At 40.8% G+C, this 15,085-nt stretch overlaps 1 protein-coding gene across 5 annotated transcripts in view; it reads left to right on the forward strand.

Moving 5' to 3' along the window:
* sipa1 (signal-induced proliferation-associated 1) overlaps positions 1-15,085 on the forward strand; it is a 90,998-nt gene that overhangs the window by 36,039 nt on the left and 39,874 nt on the right. For 4 of the 5 annotated variants that reach the window (XM_066651838.1, XM_066651860.1, XM_066651866.1 and 1 more), the window contains exons 2-5: positions 3,477-5,099; positions 9,159-9,283; positions 12,706-12,894; positions 14,620-14,794. In XM_066651838.1, the coding sequence (XP_066507935.1) occupies positions 3,980-5,099; positions 9,159-9,283; positions 12,706-12,894; positions 14,620-14,794 (1,609 nt within the window). In that variant the 5' untranslated portion in view covers positions 3,477-3,979. Of the gene's footprint in view, positions 1-766; positions 973-3,476; positions 5,100-9,158; positions 9,284-12,705; positions 12,895-14,619; positions 14,795-15,085 lie in introns of those variants that run through there. The other variant, XM_066651847.1, reaches the window with a different exon arrangement.

Below are 15,085 nucleotides of genomic sequence, written 5' to 3' on the forward strand. Positions count from 1 at the left end.
GTAGACACAGAAACTTTGAGTTTAATATCATGCGTCAGTACACTAAGCCCCTCAGTGGATTTCTCTGAGGAATACGGATAGGTTTCTAATTACGAGCATCAAATTAGAGCCTCAGACTGATGTGAACTTGTTACACATAGTTTTAACATTTCTGCCACAATGTCTCCCTGGGAACTCCTGTGTTGGTGAGATTTTATTGTGTTTCCTGGTGGGTGCTCTAATGGCGAGCAGTTAGGAAACGGACGGAGACACTGCGGGGAGGACTAATGAGATCTTCCAGAAGCAATATTAGAAAATGGAGGGTGGAATCAATATTAGATTCAACAAAATGGGTCACAGAAGATTCAGAGGGGGACTTTAGGTGTGTGAGAGTGAGCTGTGTCTTTGATTGGGCATGTGTGTGTGTGTGTGTGTGTGTGTGTGTGTGTATGCTGATCAAATATTTGATACATTTTATCATGATAACAACAGATTAAAAGAATTTTAGGGACACAAAGAGAAAGTGTGAGAGAAAGAGAACGTAAGAGAGAGTGAGAGAAAGATTGGAAGAAAGTGAAAGAGAGAGAGGCAGAAGTGAATGGAAGAGTCTGTCTCTCTTCTCTCTCTCACTCTCTCTCTCTCTCTCTCTCTCTCTCTCGGCTTCCCATATGCACCTGCTGCGAAGCTTTGCTGCGCGAGACAGGAAACTGCTGAGCGCGAGCGAGCGCGCACAGTTCTCACGAGCGCGGGTCTCTGACGTCACAGAAAGCTGAACCGCACGCGGATGGACGGGCATCGCTGCAGTGGGCTCGAGCGTGCGGAAGGCGCGCGTCTCTCACAGTAAACTGCACAGGTTTCGGTTAGATCAACGGTTGTTTTGTCAGTGTTTTGGTTGGTTTTGCTGTGTTTTGGTTTACGGCTGCTACTCGTTCAAACGGGCTTTACCGAAAGATGAAGTATCTACCTGAACGCCGAGGCGCTTTACTGTGCAAGGTACGTTTGATCTTCGTTCATAAACAGTATTTTAATGGCGACGTAAACCGTGTTAGACGCTAGTGAGATGTAAAACAGTGATGTCTGAAGTCCTCCATCTGCTTTAACATAATACCGTGGCTTCTCTTCTCAAAGCCACGAACAGAGACAATGGACGCCACTTCTGCACACACTTAACTAGAGTGATGCACTGAGTTCACATGATTCACAACTGTACCTTAAGGACAACGTGCTACACTCAAAGCTAGATAAGATCAATGTATGTAAATACAATGTAGAACATGGATTTGCCATGCATTTCTCATGAAGATACTGTGATTAATGTAAGAACTGGGACTGAGACATATCCTTGCTGTGAAAAAGCCCATAAAAGGGTGTACTGCCGAAAGGAGCAAGGACACAGGCAGTATTTGGGTTTGGATTGTGACAAGATTCAGGGGGTCGCAAAGAGCAGTGCTGGAACACAGGCTGACAGTGACTTCCCCTGACTCACACACTAACCCCAAACATGCACACAAACACACACACACACACACAAAGTACTTAAACGAAACTTCCAGTGAGCTCCTCCCAGCCTTTGATTCATGAATATGCAATTAGTCACCCCTTTTGACTCCACTCCAACTGCAGCACAGACGCCCCGCACCACAAGTTGACAGGATTGGTTTGTGACGTAATAAAGCGTTTTAAATTGTGAATTTACTCATTTGAAACTGTCTTTGAAAATCTGCAGTTTTAACGTTCTTCAGCACATAAACAACAATACGTAGACATTCTAACCAGGTTAAACACTTGATTGTCATTGCATCACTTTTTTGACTGAAAATATAGGGGCCTTTATCAACATCGTTTCACTCCATTGCCCTACTTTTGGCCATGCTCATGTCGATGTGGTCAGAGGTGGGCAGAGTGGACTAAATCCACGCTTAGATAAAAGCACTGTTGTAAAAATACCTTCCCCAGAAACAACTTAAACGGTTTAACCGTGGGTTTACAAACCCATCTCATACACTACATCTCTCAAACTATCTGCAACTATGAGCAAACTCGTTGTTGTTACTCCACACACAACGTGTGTATTGCCAGTAGAATCGTACTGCACATGAGCTCAAGGTCATTATTTCCAATGTCAAGCTTTGTCTAGAGCTCTGGGCTTTGGAACAGTGGGACTGTGTTCTCTGAAGTGATCGGGGTGAGCTGGTGTTTGTGATCCAGAGCTAATCGTTCAAAATCAGTACCTGACCACACTGTGGTCTTGTGGCCAAATGCAATCAAATTCTCACACCAGAGTTTCAACGTCTAGTGTAAAGCCTACATAGAAGAGTTGACGCAGCACAGGGAGGAACACATTCTCTATTAATAGCATTCAGTTTAGAAGAAACTCTTCAAATTTTAGGAATGCAGCGCCTTTTGCTGAGCATTGTTTCTTTCATTTCTTCGATCTCCTAGCAGACGTTTGGGTTTCAGAATGACTTCACAGGTGTCTGAGCGAGAAAGAGAATACAACTTGGAGAATACAACTTGAACCTTATTGTTTATTTTGTATTAATGAAAAGCTTCCTTTGTTTTTTTTTTTACTTCCCTAATAATTTTGCATCTGACCTTTGGCGAGTGGCTGAGAGGCAAACAAAAGATCCAGGCCTTGTAAAGTTTGGCGAACTCTGCAGCATTGTGTACTTTATTACTGCATCGCTCTGCTGTCGCTGGGGTACTCAGGAAGCCCCCTCCCATGTGTGCAGAGCTGCTATTGTAGGGGGAACGGCCGGGTGGATGTGGTCTGCCGTATGGCCATGGCTAGCGTCAGTTATTTTTGGCAGGGGAATAAATAATAATAGCGAAAAGAACAGAGGTAGCAAAGCAAAAGGGAACAATGCACAGACCTGCATGCATGTAGATGAAGTTGTTACAAAACATGTTGACCTTATTCGTGGGCCTGGTTACTGACAGGCTGATATTTTGGTGATGTTTGTATTTTCTTTGGATGTGTTGACTTATTTGTACAACAGAATTCCTTACTAGCACATGGTTTTTATCAAGATCAGGCAACTGTAGTTACTGTAGAAATATGTACTCTCAGGGGAAAAGATACTTAAAAGCCACTAGGGTAGTACCCTCTAGGGTAAATCTCCAGTCTCCAGATCTCTATAGGTCTTCTATAGCAATATATTTCTCAATTACTAAATAAACCCTGTTTATTCTAATACCTTGTCAATGCCTGTTGTCACTGGGATAGTGAAAATCTGGAGACTATTTTTGAATCTTTGCATTGTTTGTAGCTTAGGTGACTAAATAAACATGTACAATACCCTTTGTCTGATTGTGTATGTGTTGACATTTCAGCTTGAGAGTGATGTAACTCAGGGTAATGATCTTACCTCTCTGGGTCCCAGTTTTCAAGTAAATCAAGAATATCTCCCTCTTTATAGGCTCCTTTATACTGTAGTTACTGCCATGATAGCCTTCAAGCGTAGGTTTCTCATTCTTGCATCTTTGTGTGTTTACAGGATGCTAAAGTGCACCATGCAAAGATGATCTAGAGTGCATGAGTGTCTGTAGAAGGAGCAGGACAACAAGATATTCTCGACTCAAGGTTGGCTTCTTCAGGAATCAAGTGTCCTCTCTACTGCAATCAGGAGCACACCTCCATATCTGCCTGGTCAGACTGTATATTAGCAATTAATGAGGATGCAGCAGATATCTCCTGTCCAAGCTTGTCCGAAGTAACGGGAGACTCTCCAGCTTTCTTGCTGCAACATGCCCACGATGGCTTCCTGAATGTGCCGAGTAGTGCTGGCTACAAGAGTCGCTTCTATGTGTAGAAGAAAGATCTGCTTGTAACAGAGGTATGACCTCTCCTTCATGTCTTGAGCACATGTGTCAATCAGCGTGTTCCTCTGAAGCATCCCACACATCAACCCACAGTAGGAGAGAGGGGTAGCAGAGGGAAGAGGAAAGAGAGCCAAAGGAAGTGTGAAGGATCACCGTGTCTTTAGTGGACAAGTGCACCATGCAGTCGGACGACCTCTTCATCCGCAAGTTCAGGCGGCAGAGCCCTCGCCCAAATCTGGCCAGCGTGAGCTTTGACCCCAAGCGAGATGGTGGAATGCGGACACCAGAGTGGCCACCAAGGAGGGAGAGTGAGGGGACGGAAGGAGAGAGTGTGATGCCCAGCAGAGTTGGGCTCAACTTGCGCTCAGTCGGAAGGGGCCACATCATGCAGCGCAGTAACAGCGACGTGACCCTGGGAGACCTGGACTGTGCAGGAAAGGCTGGAGTGAAAGTGGCCCGGACAGTGGGTGAGAACACAGGGCCAGGGTGTCAGGGGGAACCTGGGATTGTCCTCCATCGGGAATATGGGAGTCTTTCCTCTCTAGAGAGGCAGAGTCGACCTGTAGAGTCAAGTTCAGAGGATCAGGGAGTACTCAGTCCTAGTGCAATGCGTTTCAAGGATCCCTTCCTTTTGCTAGGCCTCCAGGAGACGCCGCCTGAGCCCGACGGCTTTTTCCGCGCCCTTTCAGCACCTGCCGGAGACACTTCCAAACCTGCCAAACCCCCAAAGCCAGATTCACTGGCTAAGAAGGCAAAACAGTCTTCTCCTCAGGTCCCTCCTGATCAACCAGTGGCTGGAGCCTGGGTGCGCAACTTTGCCCACTATGATGTTCAGAGCATCCTGTTTGATTTGTCTGAGGCAGCCACTAACAGGGACAGCGTGGGCCGCAAAAAGAACATCACTTCCGGAGCATCAGCTGCTTCTCAGCTCCGCCCCCTTGCACAGGCCACACCCTCTTCCCCCTCTCAGGGTGGAGGAGGAGGGAGTGGAACCGGAGGTGGCTCTAACACAGAGGATCCCGAGCAGGCCCTTTTGGACGAGGGGGATGGTAATGACAACGACTTGCTGCTGAGTTGTCCACATTTTCGGAATGAGATGGGCGGAGAGGAAAGGGCCGGGCTGGGCAGAGCTCGAGGTGGCGGAGGGCGCTGGAGGAGTCTGCAGAGCCCTAACGACGCTGTGTCCGTGCTGGAGGAGCCCAGGGAGAGCCACATCCAGCAACAGGGAAAGAGCAACTACTTCATAGAGCATGCTGACCTGGGCGCCCGCTACTACCACAAGTACTTCTACATGAAAGGTGAGTGAGCAGATGACTTTATGGGTGAAAGAGGGCTCAGCAGGATTGTACAAGTCATTTGAAAGTGGTGTTTGCAATATGGATAACGCTGATAAGATTTCAGTATGCTAATGTGCCCTCTAAGAATGGGCCTTGGTGTTTAGGGATCTATGGGTATGGATTGACCTCTTATTATTGGCAAGGTTCTTGTCATTGTATTGGAGGGGAAAAATATGAATACAGATACAAACATCCCAGCATAACACAAACTCATGTTCAGTTTAGTTTGCAGTGCATTAAATAGACTATTGCTAATTTATTTGTATGAATATAGTCTATAGTATATAATTAGTATGTTTTTTAATCCAGAAGTACAGAAGCCTAAAAAGACGTGGTTTTACATATATTTTCCACTCTGTTATTGTGTATTGTATATTGTATTGTATATAACATTGTATATGTTATTGTGACAGCAAGTTAATTTGGTTGGTTTTCTCAGGATAAGCCAATATATATTACATCCTCATGACAAAACAAATGTTTTATCAAGATATCAAAATATTTATTTCATTAATGCAAAATAAATCTCGTGTTATTGAGACATGATAATATTTATTTAATTATCATTGCAAACATTGTTTTTTCAAGGCACTGCAATATTTATTTCACTATCACAACATCAAAGTTGTTATAATTATTTATTTTATTTTATTTTTGTTTTATTAACATAAATATTGTTTTATCACCATTACTGAATATTCATTTCTCTATCATGACATAAAGGTTTTACTGAGATAGCAAATTACTGATTTCATTATAATGACAAACGTTTTATGAATATATATTTAAATATTTATTATCACAACACAAATGTTTTTATTGCCATATCAAAATGATTATTTAAATAACATAAAATTTCAAACATTGTTTTATCAATATTTCTGGATATTTATTTATCATCACAACATAAATGTTTTATTGCAGGAATTGATTATTTATCACATTATCACATAATCACTAATGTTGTCAATATTGATAATATCAAGAAAACAAAACAAAAACCCCATTAATAGCAAGGTTATAACAGCAAGGCCTGTCCGTATGACTTAACAATCAGCCAGTGTGTCTTATAGTGTCAGGGTGTTTAAGAGCTCTGTGCTCCATCCCTGTGTCCCATGGACTCATGGCTAACACACACTAAAGTATTGGATGATGCAATTATGTGCTGCTCGTATTTATGCAGCTACAACAGTGTCAGAGGGGCAGTTCAGCCAAACAGCACCTGGACAGTTTCTGTGCACCTTCTTGGTTTCAAAAGGCAGTGAGATCGTGCAGTTTGCAACAGCTAATGCAACATTAATTTGCTATGTCAATAAAACAATGTTTATGATATGACAGTGAAATAAATAATTATTTATTACAATAAAATGTAGTACAAATATACAACATCATGACCTTTTATTTCTGGGGTTACGAGCATGCAATAAATGTACTCTCTGTGAATTTTGATGTTATAAAACATGAATTATAACCTGATCACTCTTGTTTAAGCTCAAATGAAACAATCATGTTTTGAATGTTAGGTCTTCTTACTGTATTGAGGGTATATTAATATCATGAGCAGCTGGCTAGCCAAGGTGTTAGCTTGGAGCTAATCTGTTAGCTAGTGGCTATCATTAGATCTTGACTGTATGATCTAATGTAGATCACTGGAAATGAAAACAACATATTAAACGATTAATATAAGGCAGATTTTATTGCTGCTTTATAGCTAATTTAATTGAATAGACACATTATTGTTTTTATTGTCGATAAAGAGAATGTGTTTGTGTGTGTGTGTGTGTGTGAGTGTCAGGGTTTAACAGACAGATGTAGCGAGTAGCAAGGTTTAAATGTGCCTGGTTGTATATAAAAGCCTTTTTGTAGCAGAAATGTTTTCCTCTCTGTACTTCCCCTTCTGTATCTGTGTGTGTGTGTGTGTGTGTGTGTGTGTGTGTGTGTGTGTGTGTGTGTGTGTGTGTGTGTGTGTGTGTGTGCGCGCACATCGACTGTCTGGTTGCTGCTTTAGATTTGCTGAATGCTATCTGTCATCTCCAAATGGGGATGCTGTGAGGGTGTGAAAGTGGGACAGCGTGTGCTAAGAAGTCAACTTTGATTTGAGTGCGCGAGTGTGTGCGCGTTTTTTGGTTTTTATGACGCACTGCATTTGCAACTTCGTCACAAATATTTGTCAGTGACAGGGGATTTTTTGTAGCATTTCGTCTTCCTGTTCTCTCTCAGTTTCTCTCTCTCTGTCTCTCTCTCAATTCTCTCATTCTGTCATTCTGTCTCTGTCACATTCTGCTTTCTGACTGATTGATATGAATATGTCCTACTATCAGATTACATATGACAGCTGTGTGCTATTATCGTACTAAATATTACAGCTGTGTACTACTATCATAAAACAACTTACAGATGTGCACTTCTGTTAAATTACATATTACAGCTGTGCAGTTCTATCATACTAATGCTGTATATAACAGATTTGTAGTATAGGATGCTACTATCATGGTACATATGACAGATGCATATTACAGATGTTCACTTCTGTTATACTATACAGATCATAGTATATATGATGGATGTGTAGTAATATTGTACTACATATTACCGCTGTGCACTACTGTCATACAAAATATTACACGTTCCCTACTACCAGCAACATTATACAGGTGTGTAGTATTGTGTACTACTATCATACTACATATAACAGATGTGCACTTCTATCATACTGCGTATTACAGATGTTTGCTACTATAATATTATATATTACAGATGTGTAATACAATCGCATTAGATAATAAACTGTGTACTACTTTCATTTTACTTTTATTACAGGTATATATTACTATAAAAATACATTAGTAAAATGTTTATTACCGTGATGCCGCTTATTACAGCAGTGGATTATTGTTGTACACACTTTATCTGTGCTTCTTACGTCAGATGTGAACTACTACCAGCACTAACTAGACTAATTGTGTTTTTCCTCGTCTTGCTGCTGTGTACTACTGTAGTGTGTCCGAGTTTTGTTCCGCTTGTACATACCACTGTTTGACCCATAAATTAAAATCCCACCAAACACCATGGCTCCTAAATATATCTACCTGAAGTCCATGTAAATATTTAAGTAAATTAAATCCTGAGGTGAGGTATTCTCCCAGATGTTTTGCATGTGGATATGAAAACAATTGCCTGGCTGTGGGGTGTTAAAGTTAGTTGTAGACTGTTTACTGTTGCTGTTTTCCAATTGTTTACTGATTATTACATTTACATTTGTCACATGTATCATATAAACAAACTCTCCTCTAGAATCACTCACAGTTTAGTCATGTCACAGAGGTGGGCTAATACCATTTTAGAACTCATATGTTGTGGGCTTCCCCAACTTATGGTGCAGCAGTGTGGCCCACGAAAGATGCTGTGTGTGTCTTGGAATTAATTTACTTTCTGTAACTGATGTAAAAGTGGAAACACTGAACATCTAATTGTTCAGTGCATGTTCACATTAGTTTGGGGTTCTGGAGCCCATCAACACACAAACACTCAGTCATTTTGCATTGTGTGGGCTCGCTGTCCCGCCCCCTCCTCTGAGGGTGTCCAGTCTCAGAGCTGGACCTGTGTTTATGTAAGAGCGCTAAGATGAGGTTTAAAACAATGAGTGTGGAGAAATAAAAGCAATGAATAAAGGCGAGAATGGGGCAAAAATGGCTAAAAAACAGAGCTTCTGCTCCTCACTCCTCAATGCTGGGCACTCAGGGTCGTGGTGAACAGTGAGCGGCTCATTAACATTTAAAGAAACGTGCTGAAACCTGTCATTCTGAACAGGAAGGGTTTAGAGAGGGGGAGAACCCTGCTGTGGTGTTTGATCCTTGAGGTATTTTGACCCAAGCATGTCACAGGTGTTTCATTCAGACCTCAGAACTGTGTTAATGTTTCAAAATGTTTATCTTGCATTAAATGCAGGATTTTCACATTAACTCAGTAATTTTCACAGACTAATCTTAACCTAATATGTTTTTTCCGTCTGTCACTCAGACCATCAGAATTTCTTTGGCATGGACGAGCGCCTGGGGCCTGTGGCTATCAGTTTCCGCCGTGAAGAGAAAGAAGCATCCAGTGGAGCTCAATACAACTACAGGATCATCTTCAGGACCACCGAGGTGACACAGTCAACACTCCACAGCACGCACTTGCATTCCCACACACATGGGCATGTTTGGGTATGAATATTTTTGACTGTTTCTCTACTGACCTTCCTGTGACTGACTTTCTCTCCTTTACTCAGTGGCACTTATGTAACCACTCCTAAACAGAAGATGAGCATGTCTCGAGTTGTAGAAAATTCACACATGTTCAGCATGTCTTACATTATCGCCTTCCATCACTTTTTCTTCCTCTTTCTCTGTGCTTCCTTCCGTCTTTGTTGCCCATGGTTTCTCTTCTTCTTTTGTAGAGTTGCTATATCTGTCGCGTCATCGTCTCTTTTTCTCTTTTTGCCTCTCCATTTATCTCTGTTTGAAGAGCTTGGGGTATCGCTCTACACACGCCTTCAAACCAGTTCCAGGAAAAAAAATCAAAAAATGTAACACAGAAACAAGCATGTTTTTTCAGAGCAGAATTGTTCATATGAAATTCCTGTTATGGGTTCATAATAAAGAATAATATTAATTTCATTGCACCAAACCCACCACTTATAGGTAGAGTGACCTTAAAGAAACACTGTAGTTTAAAGAAACATCAATAGTTTCCAGGCCCACTGCAGCACTGAACATAATGAAGAGGTTACAGATAATAAATTAATGAATGTTTGTCTTTTAAAGCGCCGCCTTAGAAGTTAATTTCTGCTTCTTAGACATTACCAGACTGAAGTGACTCATATATATTTTTGTCAAATCACTATTTGAGTCACTTTCGTATGTGGTCCTAGATCGGATGCACATCCAACTCATGTGACATAAATGCCACAGATTTAAGGCATCTTTTTGCCTGTACATTTAGTGCTGTCACCTCGAGGAAATAGTGCCATACTCCCTACATAGTGCACTTCACAGACTGAAACTAAAACTACTATAGTAAGACTGTGCACTAGTTTCACAGGCAGATGTAAAGTTTATAGTGGAAATATAAACAGTGTTATATTTCTAATTCTACATACAACACATTAAAAAGCGTTATTTTATGACCTACACTGTGTACTACATAGTGAAGAGGGAGACATTTGGGATTCAGCCAGTCTCTTAGTGCAGCAAACTCAACAGTCTTACAACAGTCAGATGCACAGAGACCCACTGCCTCTTTGTGTCAGGGGGTAAAAGACCCTGAAGTGTTGCATAATGAGGAGAAAAAGATTGTTATCCTCCGTTAGCCATATTAGCATTTTTGTCAAAACTGTTAGCATGTCAGACACTAATGAAGTTCCTTGGTCTTGTGACCAAATCTGTGTGAGGTATTTATACAGAGATCATACAATCATTCATTCATGTTTGTTTAAGCTTGTAAGAGTCTACAAAAGCCATATATTCTTTGGTTTGAATGTATCCCCGCTTACAGGGAAATAATACACATAAGGAGGATAACGTTTTATCGTAGCTGTCTGCCTAAATTCTTTCTTTCTCTTGGCTTAACGTTTAACAATGTAGTTCTTCTTGTCTGAAAATGTGAGTGATCAGTGAGTGATGCTTCCATGCTGTAGCGAAGCCAAGGCCAAATCCCAAATGTATTTCTCTACGTGTTCTGTAGGGCACAGTGTCGGCCATGAAATTATGTGTTTTATGATGAAAATATTTTTTTTTGTCAGCTAAAAGTTTCATGTTTCCCTGTCGAATTGGTGTCTAATTACTGTCTGGGTGCAGTTTTATAGTTTTATTATCTATGATGTGCACTATACAGGGAGTATGGTGCTATTTTGAACACAGCCCTAGCTCTTCTCTACTGACTGACACAGATGAACACACAAACGTGGTGCAGATAAATGAGTCAGGAATCTATACTAACGTTCCTTTATTTTAATGTCTAAATGACGTCAGCTGCAACTCATGGATTCTATTGTAAACACACCAGGAGTTTGCGTGACTCTTCTTTTATTTCTGTTTTTTGACCACTCCACTTCCCTTCAGACCCACAGTGAAAATAAGGAACGACTGTGGATTTTTTCAGATCTGAGGAGTGGAGACGACTGTTTTAAGTGCTGTTTATCTGATGGGGAAAGAAAGGGTGGTCTTCAAGGTCACGGTTAGAAATGGAGAGGTTAATATGTTGGTCCAGCTGAGAGGGAACTGATTTATTTTTTTATTGTTTCTGAGCCCTGTCTCTAACAGCTCTTTCTCTTTATCATCCCTTTATCCCGCTTTACCAGCGCCTTATCGCCTACCTTCCATTCCTCCTTTCTCTTATCACTATTGAACTCCACTTCCGTTGGAGAGGAGTCTCTCACTTCAACCCACCGTAATATCTGTCCCTGGGGAGAGTTTACTTCCTACCTCTCTCTCTGTGTCTCTGTCTGCAGTGTTATATCTATTTAATGTATTCTTTTTCGTACTTCTCCTTTCCTTCGTTTTCTATCTACTGGATGATACACAGAGCACTATGCAAATAATCAACACAAATTTGCTAAATGTTTTTAAATAATATTTCTGTATCTAAACTATACACAGCAGGTGTGGCACCTTCTTCTTTTTTTACGAATAAATGAACAGAGAACTCAAGGCACTTAACCTCTTTTGTCAGTCTCATGTAAAAAAAACAAATGTATTCTGCCCTCTAAAGGTAGTGGGCGGAGCTTTGGAAAATTAGTAGGTGGGGTCAGTGCAATAAATCACCACTACTGCATTTGCATGAATTAATGTTAAAACAACACTGGGTATTATTTTTACATTAAACTGACAACTTCGGAATTATTGGGATGTTTTAATGACACATAAAACAGAGAATAGAGCCTCAGTTGTTGCAACTCTGGGCTCAGCCCTACAGAAACTGCACTATGTCACTTCTGGAAGCAGGCAGGATATCACCCTACCCTCACTCCGCGTCCCATCTTCATTCAGGACTGTGCTGTTATACTTATTTATGCTCTGCAACTGTGGGGGAGCCCACAAGCAAAAATACCAAATCTTACCTATTGTTGCTTTATGGCACTTTTCCACTGCATGGAACCTACTAGACACGAACCTACTAGCTCACAGAAATGAATCAAAATACAAAAATTATTAATAAAACAGTGCTGCATTTTTACTGAAGAAGACAGAACAGTTCCTCTTCTGTGTGTAAAAGTGTTAATAATCACCCTAAGGCTATGAGTCCACATTTTTTGCCACATCTCACCATCCTGGATCTCTTTGCTCACAGTATGTGGACATGTCTATGAGTTCATTCTGAGAGGAACGCTTGTGTGAGGTACAAACCAACTCTTGCCCGATTGGCTAGACACAGCAAGGTGGCTGTACTCATTTGCAAAATGTTTCAATCTGCTTAATTGTGTCACAACACGCCAAACTGCCCACTGTTGTGTATTTCTCATGATGTTAACATGTCATATTGCCCACCCCTCATATAGCGCTGCCTCTATTTCCTCTGTTGTCTGTAGCTGAAGACCCTCCGGGGCTCCATCCTGGAGGAATCCGTTCCGTCAGCAGCGAGGCACACGACTCCTCGTGGGCTTTCTCCAAAAAGGCTGTTGGAGTTCATCCTCCCCGACCTCAACCTGCACTGTCTGAGACTGGCCTCCACTTCGCCCAAAGTCCGAGACACGCTGCTGAAACTGGACGAGCAAGGGGTGAGCGCACTGCCTCCGGACCACTTTTATAGGAGGGTCCTTTAATAACTCAGTGGGATTTTAATTAGCAGGGAGGACTGGTTTGACATTTGCACTTAATCCTTTAAATCGGGGGGATGGTCCACAGCGTCCAATTTGAAAAGATATTTCTTTCCTCAAAACAAGGCCCACAACAAGGTTTTGTCAAGTGTAAATGGAATTTCTAATTATTTGATTATTTATAATGCTGTGCAATAGTCTAGGCACCTAGGATTATTATTATTATTTAAAATAATTTATCTTCTCAAACCTGGTGCATGTGTAAAAATTATATAATTACAATATAATTACAACAAGTGAGTGTGATGAACCAAGTTTGTTTTCAGATATTCTTGATCATATGGATTATTATTATTATTATTATTATTATTATTATTATTATTATTATTATTATTATTATTACAGAGCTAAACTGATAAGTAGACAGGTGTATACCTTATATGAACCCTGAGGGAAATTATTTTTTACAGCACCACAAAACATCCAGACATATCTGTGGCAAGAAAAAAAAAATCACAAACTGCAGTAAAGAAATACTATGCAAATAGTATATGGAGTTGTGGCCGAAGGGACACTGGGACACTGTAATAACACTAATTATAGTTCTAGTCGTAATAGTAGTAGTATTAATAATAGTAGTGGTACAAAGGTGTAAACGGCAGTAGGCAGGAATTGTCTGAAATCCACTTTGCGCGAGCTGCTTTTGTGCTTAGCTCAGTGGTCAGCTTTAAGTAGTGTTCAATACTTGATGGTCTGGTAATGTATATGTGTGGACGCCTTAATTAAAAAGCTCTCTAAGTGCCTCTGTTATGCTCAACTGATCAGACTAACGTACTGAGGCAGTTAAAGAGTGAGGATGGTGTGTTCCTGTCTGAAACTGACTCTACCATGTCCACAGCATTTTTATTTTTCTATTAGAAATAACTGAAGTTGGTTGCATTTGCTACATTACTGTTCCACGTAACATGTCCAGTGATGTTGAGGTCTGGACTCTGGGGAAGTCACTACATTGTTTTGAGAACACCAGCAGCTTCTATATATAATTAGCAACTATTGATATTTTTATTGATCTTTTATATTGTATTTAAATGTTCACGCATTATGAAGTCGGTAGCTGTGCTTTAGATTCTACAAATATTGCGTAGCTAGTTGTTAAATATTTTCAGTCAAAAACAATAAATATACAGTCTTGTGCAAAAGTTTGGGCACCCCAGTCGTTGATATGTTTTGTTGGTTTCTACATGTTAATGATTAAAACCACCAGACTTTTCCACACTGTATTCCATTGCTACTCTGTGTTTACTGAATTTAAATACTGAAAAATCATTAACTATGCCCTGTTACGGCATTCTTTATTTCCACTAAATCCAACTTGGGCACTGTAGATAACAGAAAAATATAATGATTAAACGTGTTTCCTGTAGAAAAAGAAAACGGTGTTCATGAAATTTCATTCTTAAATTTGAGTTGAGTTTAATGAAATATATTTCACCTGATTTTCATTGGATCTTTCCCTGGGAAATTTTCACACGATACGTAAAGTAGCTGGTGTTTTATATATTTTCAAGGAAAACTGACAATAACAATATTGTTAACTGTAAACTACAAACAGAAAGGGAAGTAAAAGCTGTGTAACCTGCTTTAAAATGCACCACCTAAAAGCTGCGCCTGTGTGTTGGTATGTAGCTGAACTTCCAGCGTAAGGTGGGAGTGATGTACTGCAGAGCAGGACAGAGCTCAGAGGAGGACATGTACAACAACGAGAGCGCCGGGACAGCCTTCCACGAGTTCCTGGACCTGCTGGGAGAGAGAGTGAGACTGAAGGGCTGGGAGAAATACAGAGCTCAGCTGGACACCAAGAGTGAGAATGAATAACACACACGTGCACACTTTTTAATGATGTGTTCAAGCTGCATTCTGTGATATGTGTGGCTTGCAGATTTGAAGCAGTCCTTGTTTATATTAGTATCTAGATGTGGCTTATAGAGTTGTTCGCAAAAGGTTTGGCTCCAGAATCCACTCACCGTCCAAATTGGTGGACTGGCTGTGTGACATTGTCCACAAGTGTGTGTGTGTGTGTGTGTGTGTGTGTGTGTGTGTGTGTGTGGGTGTGAGTGAATGGGTGAATGTGTTAAACTGTCCACAGGTGAGT

This window comes from Hoplias malabaricus, chromosome 2 (genome assembly GCF_029633855.1).
Source record: "Hoplias malabaricus isolate fHopMal1 chromosome 2, fHopMal1.hap1, whole genome shotgun sequence".
Classification (NCBI taxonomy): domain Eukaryota; kingdom Metazoa; phylum Chordata; class Actinopteri; order Characiformes; family Erythrinidae; genus Hoplias; species Hoplias malabaricus.